Source organism: Nanorana parkeri, unplaced genomic scaffold (genome assembly GCF_000935625.1).
Source record: "Nanorana parkeri isolate BGI_ZX_2015 unplaced genomic scaffold, ASM93562v1 scaffold1413, whole genome shotgun sequence".
NCBI lineage: Eukaryota > Metazoa > Chordata > Amphibia > Anura > Dicroglossidae > Nanorana > Nanorana parkeri.
This window is the reverse complement of record NW_017307681.1, coordinates 385,360-393,291: the sequence shown is the minus strand read 5'-3', so window position 1 is coordinate 393,291 and position 7,932 is coordinate 385,360. Positions and strand designations below refer to the sequence as shown.

The 7,932-nt window shown below is 41.3% G+C and overlaps 1 protein-coding gene across 1 annotated transcript; it reads right to left on the bottom strand.

The window, feature by feature from the left end:
* Positions 1-2,165: 2,165 nt before the first annotated feature.
* On the bottom strand, positions 2,166-3,101 carry LOC108798131 (olfactory receptor 2F1-like). Its single transcript, XM_018569855.1, has one exon. The coding sequence runs from the start codon at positions 3,099-3,101 to the stop codon at positions 2,166-2,168; it is 936 nt and encodes a 311-aa protein (XP_018425357.1).
* Positions 3,102-7,932: the final 4,831 nt, after the last annotated feature.

The window sequence follows — 7,932 nt, the reverse complement described above, 5'->3', positions numbered from 1 at the left end:
AAGAGAGGTTTTTTTTAAACTATTTTAAATTTTTAATTATGATTTTGTATTTTTCAATAAAGTAGATTTAATTTTGTGAATTGTGATTTTTATGATTTTTTTAACTTTTTTTATTTTTATATTATGAGTGTTACCTAAAGCTTATACAAAAGTACTTCTCCATCAAGGAGAATTAATACTTCTTCCACACCCTACCTCCTCCTATTCCCACAGACTGCTAAGTTGTGTCTTCTTGGTGAAGAATTATGAGCTGGACCAGGCCTTCCAAATCTTCCTCAGTCCCGTGTGCTGTGCATGTGCTACCCATCCTCCCTTTCTCATCCAATCTGTTAGGATGAAGTTAACAGGTCACGCCTAGTCCCAAGTAGTGTGAGCAAACATTTTACTTCCTCAATCTCTTAACCTGCTGCATATTTTCCATAGGTCAATTCTAGTCTCAGAATAGGGTGGCCAAGCAGTATCTCCCTCTATCACCTAACCTTATAGAATGTGGCCCGCGGGTTACTCCTAGAGCAGTATGGCCAAGAAGTCCTCCCTCAATCTCTTAACCTGTTTGACCTTGCCCATAGGTCAATTCTAGTCTCAGAATATAGTGGCCAACAGGTATCTCGCTCTGTCACCCAACCTTTGTAGAATGTGGCCCATGGGTCACTCCTAGATTCAGAGCAGTATGGTCAAGCAGTCCTCCCTCAATCTCTTAACCTGCTGGATATTTCCCATAGGTAAATTCTAGTCTCAGAATAGGGTGACTGCTTGGTCTTATCTCCCTCTATCATCCAACCTGCTAGAATGTGGCCCATAGGTCACTCCTCGACTCAGAGAAGTATGGCCAAGCATCTCTTGACCTGTTGGATATTGCCCATAGGTCAATTCTAGTCTCAGAATAGAGTGGCCAAGCAGATTCTCCCTCTATCCCCCACCTGCTAGAATGTGGCCCACAGGTCACGCCTAGACTCAGAGCAGTATGGCCAGGAAGTCCTCCCTCAATCTCTTAACCTGTTGGATATTACCCATAGGTGTCACGATCTGGGATCAGGCTCGGAGTCCAATAGCTGTAATGTGGGTGGGTACAAGAGCAAGCCTGCTATTGGCTATTGCAATTTGAAATGACCAATAGCAGCCTAGCTATTCATTCCCCTGCTATTTATTTTTTTTATTTTTTTTATTGTGATGGTGGCCGTTGGCCGCTGTCAAAATAAAAAAAACAGAGAAGGTACCTCCCTGAAATGAGAAGGGCACCTCCCTGAAATAAGGTTTTGCAGGTTGGGATGTCTGTAACAGCAGGCAAAATGATAGTCAAACAGGCCGAGTTCGGTACACAAGCAGACGGTAGTAGTATAGGAGCAGGCAAAAGCGTCGTCAGAGATCAAACCGAGGTCAGTAGCCAAAGGTATCAGGTATGAAGTGGTAGAAGATGAGAGTAGTCGGTGAATCATCAGCCAAAGGTCGGTACACGGGTAGCAGTATGAGCAGATTGTATCACAGGAGGAGCAAGATATTTGCAGGAGCACAATAATCTGGCACACGGTAAGTGCAGAGGCGGGGCCTAAATAGGAAGTTCAAGGGAGGAGCAAGGAGTTCAGAGATCAGCAGCAACTAGGGTTACCTGAGGATCACACAGGAGATCAGGCAAGGAGCTATTCAAGGTTCTAAGGTGGCTCAGCAGGTGGAACCACTGCAAGCTACAGCAGAGGCCCTGGGCCTCTGCTGTAGCTGATCCCGTTCCTGACAATAGGGCAATTCTAGTCTCAGAATAGAGTGGCCAAGCAGTATCTCCCTCTATCATCCAACCTGCTAGAATGTGGCCCATAGGTCACTCCTAGTATGGCCAAGCATCATTTCTATATTTCAGAGGACCCAAAACCACTGCACTGTCTTTGAAGCATTCAGCTGTCTAGAAAGCAGGTGGGGCAAGTTCAAAACCTTACAGGTAGTAGCCCACCTCCGTTACTCCTGCACATTCCAGCATACATGTTTTATTGATCTGGGTGTTACCAAACAGAATCATTCATTCTGGGCTTTCTCCTTAGGAAGCCCAGTATACCATCACTTACACTAGTATGAATTCACCCTATACAGTGAAAACTAAGGTGACAATAAATATAAGAATAATGTGCAATAATTTTATTGTGAACTTTAAATATAGAGAACTTTTACTTTGAACTTTATGATGTCATGCTTATTGATGAAATACAAAGTTTCTTTATTGTTTCTTTTACTTCTTTGTTGTTCAGACTGTATATGATCGGGTTTAACATCGGGCATACGATATTATAAAAAACAGAAATGTATTTCCCTTGGCTCGTGGAGTAGTCTGATGAGGATCCAAAGTACATCACCATCCCAGTCCCAAAGTACAAGGCCACCACAGAGATGTGAGAGGTGCATGTGGAGAAAGCCTTGGACCTGCCGGCGGATTTGATCTGTAACACTGCTGCGATAATGCAGCCGTACGTCACAATAATATAGACAAAAGGGAGAAGGATGCTAGTGAAACACAAAACAAGTATGGAGACTTCACTCGAGCGGACGTGGACGCACGCCAGTTTTATGATGGCCAGGAGCTCGCACATATAATGGTTGACCCGGTTGGGATTGCACAGAGCCATAGGCGAGGAAAGCGATGGAAAAACAAATAGGAAGAAGCTGATGATCAACAACAAGGCTGTAAGCCGATAACAAACACTCCATCTCATGACAACGGGGTAACGGAGAGGCCGACATATGGCGACGTATCGGTCATACGCCATGAGGGCCAGAAGAAGACACTCGGTACCTCCCATGAGCATAATGGTGTAGAACTGAAGAGTGCAAGCTCCCAATGATATGGATCTCTGAGCGGAGAGTAAGTGGTAAAGCATCCTCGGGACAACCGACGAGGAATTGCCCAGATCCAGAAGGGACAAAATGCAGAGGAAAAAGTACATTGGAGTTCGTAAATGAGGATTAATAATAATGATGATGATTATAAGATAATTTCCTACAAGAGTCGCCACGTAGATCACCAAGAACACAACAAACAGGACGACCTTTGTCCTGAAATCTGCGGAAAATCCTAGAAGAATGATTTCCGTGATCATCGTCTTGTTCTCCAGGCTCATGACACAGAATTATCCAAAATTCAATGGAGGTCACCAGAAACTGGTCTAGAAGTAAACCCTTCCCGTGGTAAGGTAAGTGGGGGCTTGTCTGCAAAGTAAATGTACAGTAACTAGTAGGGTTGCACAGATACCAAGTACAGTACGCGGTACAAGTACTCGGTACAAGTACCGATACTTTTGAGCTCCAAGACTAGACTAGAGAAAAATTCAAAAGTTAGGAGGCAGCTGTCATTTGTAATGACCACACAGAGGTCCCAGGATTTGTACATCTCTGCTTTAATGTACGATTTTGTTTTTATAAATATAAATAAAGTGATGCACAGATACCAGTTTTGCGAGTACAAGTACTGGTACTTGCCGAGTACTTACAAGTACGAGTACTGATACATTTTTGTTTATTGTCATGTGACAGTTTTTCTAAAACAATACAGACTAATGATTTCAGGACAGTGGTGGAGCGCCAGAGCCCGGTCCCAGCTGCAACCGCTGCAACCCTGGTAGTTCTCATGAAAATACCAAGTATCGGCACTGGTACTCGAAAAGTATCTGTGCATTCCCTAGTAACTAGTTATTTTTTTGGTTTTATTTTAATGGTAAGTTGCTTCAGTTTTATGGATAAAAGAATGGAAAGTTTATGAACATATATAACACGTAAGAACAAAGTAGCCAGTAGATGTCTTACCCAACCAGGTCAAAAAGCACAACGCACATGAATCCTTCAGAAGTCTCTGTTATTTGGACCAGCAAACCTTCAAACATATATTATGATTTTATGTCCTTGCCGTTATTGTTGCTGTTTTTACCTTTTGATTTAACTTTTATTTTCAAACGAATTAGCTTTTGACTTTCAGTAATCCTTATTACTTCCAGCAAGCAGGCGCCTCCGTAGGAGACATTCCAAACAGGGATTTTATTCGTTCAATATATACATAAAGGTTTTTCAGATACACATATCAAAAATGAATAAATTACACTTTCCTAACTTTATTTTACCAATACTTATTAAAATGAATATTACAATTAGTTAATATTAAATAAACATAGAATTAAAATGATTGAAATGATTTCTACATAAATATTAAAATAATATTTTTTACAAATACATAACAAAATTATTATTTAAATTAATTAATATTAAACAAACATAGAATTAAAATGATTTACATTATTTTAAAATAATATTACAATTAAAATAATATTAAAATTACAAATAAATGTTATAAAATATTTAAATTTCTCTTCTCTTTATAGTGTTTTCAAGTATCATAATTGATCAGCAGCAAAACATATTTTGTTGATCACAAACTGCAGAGAAATCTGAGAACCTTGGCCGTCCATAAATCTACTGCTGTAATGCTATTCAGAAATTGATAATTTCATCTACACGTTCCACAAGCAATGTTCGCTTCATCAGGATCGAGCTGAGCGGCACATTTCAATATCTGCATTGATAAAAAAAAAATCAATATGGACATAATAAATTATTTGTTTCCTTGGTCTGTTTTCTTTCTTTCATTCTGATCAAGATCACCCTCCTGCTTCTGGCCTAATTTCTGGATCTGACTTAAATCTGACCTCCGACCTTCCATTCAGTCTTGCACAGTTGTACCGGCTCCTCTCCTCTTCATGTGATATCTCTGCACACTGGGAGCTTTTCACAATGTGCATTAGAAGCTGCAGCAAGTCAGACAGAGCTCCGCCTCATTTCCTGGCTGGAGGACGTCTAGCATCATCTGGTCTTTCCTCCTTTATTGTCACTGACCCACTGTTTTTATTCCACTGAGCTGAGGAGCCAACAGAGACAACTTTCTCTCTCAGGTCCGCTCCACTGCTCAGTGGGTGGGGTTTCAATAGCCAGTCTGCTGTTGGCTACTTCAAATTAAATTACATCCACCTGTTGCCTGCGGAAGCTACATGGCAGGAGAATTGTGCCGCACGGGGGGGTTGGCTGTTGCGCTGCAGGAGGGGGGTGCAGGTAGCTGGTCATGCCTAGGGCGCAAAATAGTCTAGCACCGGCCCTGATGATTGGATTTCAATCACGGTGGCTCAGTATCACATGTGGGCATTATTCCAGCTTTCAGGAAGCTATTTACAGCCTTCTGCTGTCTCTTCCCACAGCCGTGATCTGCCTGCATTGCACAGAGACCCAGTGATGATGTCACTGGGTCTAAAATAAGGTGTGTGATGATAATATACTTTTTTTAAAGGGTAATTCAACCCTCCCAGATGGTCTTGGAAAAATGGAAATGCTCCCTCCAATCTGGAATCTGGAATCCCCCCCTTGCTATACTTACCTTTGAGCCAACACTCCTTCCCCTCCACTGGTTTAGTGTCCCGTACCCCACACTGCCACAGCCCTGCGTTCTCTATTTTGAATCTCACTAACAAATAGCGAGCGCTCATTGGTCAGTGCGGTCACCTGACTGTGCTGCCTGATGAAAAGCACTTCTTAGCAAGAAGTGCTTCTCAATTGGTCAGCCCGGTCAGAGGCGCCTCTCATTGGTCAGCGTAGTCAGGTGAGGGGGAGAGGGGGCCAGATCAGAGGTGGTAATTCCATTTTCCCAAATTCAACTGAGAAAGTGGAATTACCCTTTTAAAAAAAACCATTAAAAGGTTTAAGGGGGGGGGGGGGAGGATCCAGATTAGACAAAATATAAGCAAATTAAACTTCAGCTTTTAAGGCTTTTGGAGTGGATTTGTTTCTTACCTGTTTCAATGTAGTTAGATGTTTTCTTCTTCTTTGTACTCGCTTTATCGCAAACCCAGCTTGCTTTTTACCTTTCTCCCATTAATGATCCTTGAAGGGTGTCAATAAATCAGACTAAAGCTAGAAAAACAAAAAAAAACACACACACACATGGGGCAGATGAAGTAGATCACACACACGGCAAGACGATCCAATAAAAGGTCATTTCTCTTGAAGACGTTTCACTGGTCATCCGACCAGCTTTCTCAATTCAGAAATGATAAAGAAGAGAAGAAATTCTGAAGTTTAAAGCGAGTCGGATGACCAGTGAAACGTCTTCAAGAAAAATACAGCGAGTCCAGTTGCCTTATTTTTTTACAGATATTACCTGCACATGGACAATGTAACATATACACTATATTGCCAAAAGTATTGGGACACCCCTCCAAATCATTGGATTCAACTCCATGGCCACAGGTGTATAAAATCACGCACCTCGGCATGCAGCCGCTTCTACAAAGATTTTTGATAGAATGGGTCGCTCTCAGGAGCTCAGTGACTACAAGCGCGGTACCGTGATGGGTTGTCACTTATTGCTGAATTGAGCTTAATGGTATATTTAAAGCTGGTTTAGGGGTGACACCAAAGGAACAGGTGTCCAGAGATACAGTATACAATACTTGCCAGCTGTAAGATTGTTATTGATGAGGTATTTAATACTACAGATTATTATATACTATGCTTTTTTTCTAAGTTGTTTTACTATTATTTATGATATATGATAAAATTGCTCTTTGATTTAATGAACAAGATTGTTTAATGTTTTGTATGTAATATTGAACCCTACAGACTAGGTCTGGGATGCCATTAAAGTTCATGTGCGTGTAAAGGCGTCCCAATACGTTTGGCAATATAGTGTATATTTATATGTAAAGAGAAATATGTATAATACACCATAGTTTTATGTGATAATATTTTTTCATAATTAAACATTTTTATTGTTTTATTTTTATTAAAATGTAACATTTTTTAACATTTTAATTTAATGACAGAGATGTAGACGTCCTTTTCATATTAATAAAAGTTTAAAGAAAAAGAAACCCCTAAGAAATCCAGTGTTTGGCATATGACATCCCATGTCTGGGAGAGGTATAAAAAGAAGGAGACGAAGAAAGAATGAAAACGCAAACAATGTATTATCATTTTCATACCTCAGAATTAATCAAACAGAATATTCACAAAGAAAGCTGGTGAGAGAAATAGCAGAGACCTTTTCCATTTCAAGGCAGTGAAATGCAAAATTAAAATAAAAATGATAAAAATGAAGATGACATAAAAAAAAGCAAAAAAATAAATCACATGTATGAAGCTGTGATGTTATTCTGGTCGCTGGCTGACTTTGAAAGCGATCACTTAGCCACAGAATTTATAATCCATTTCTAAACCCTGGAGATGGATTATCATCAAAGGACATAAATATGTTCGTTACAATCCTCAGTTTCCTAATCATTATATTCTCTAAGCTCGGCTTTTATTGCTTTTTTCTTTTTTTTTTATTATAGCTGCTAATGCTAAATAGTAACCTATGTTTATACCATTTGATCCCTTTCATGTCTAAGGGCCCGTTCATAGCAGATGCAGTGTGTTCCGGCCCGATGCTGGCCAAAACGCACTGCACCGCATTGCGGCCGGCTCACTTTTTTTGTGACGCAGGAGGGGGCGTGGCGGACCATTGAAGTGAATGGCACCGTAGCCACGCCCTCCGGGCTGCACGGGATCGCAAGGCACATTATGCCTGCGGTCCGGTCTTGTCCGGTGCGATCAAAATGCTGCAAGCACTATTTTGATCGCATCGGAGCGCAGGCATAATGTGCCTTGCGATCCCGTGCAGCCGGAGGGCCTGGCTACGGTGCCATTCACTTCAATGATCCGCCACGCCCCCTCCTGCCCCACAAAAAAAAGTGAGCCGGCCGCAATGTGAGGCAGTGTGTTCTGGCCAGAATCGGGCCGGAACCCACTGCGTCTGGTGTGAACGGGCCCTCAGGGTCATCAGAACCGTCGTGAGCAGGCTACATTTTGTTTTGACAAGTGTTTTGCAATGCAGTAGTTTACGTTCAAGTTATATTTAAGCAGTTACAGTTTGTG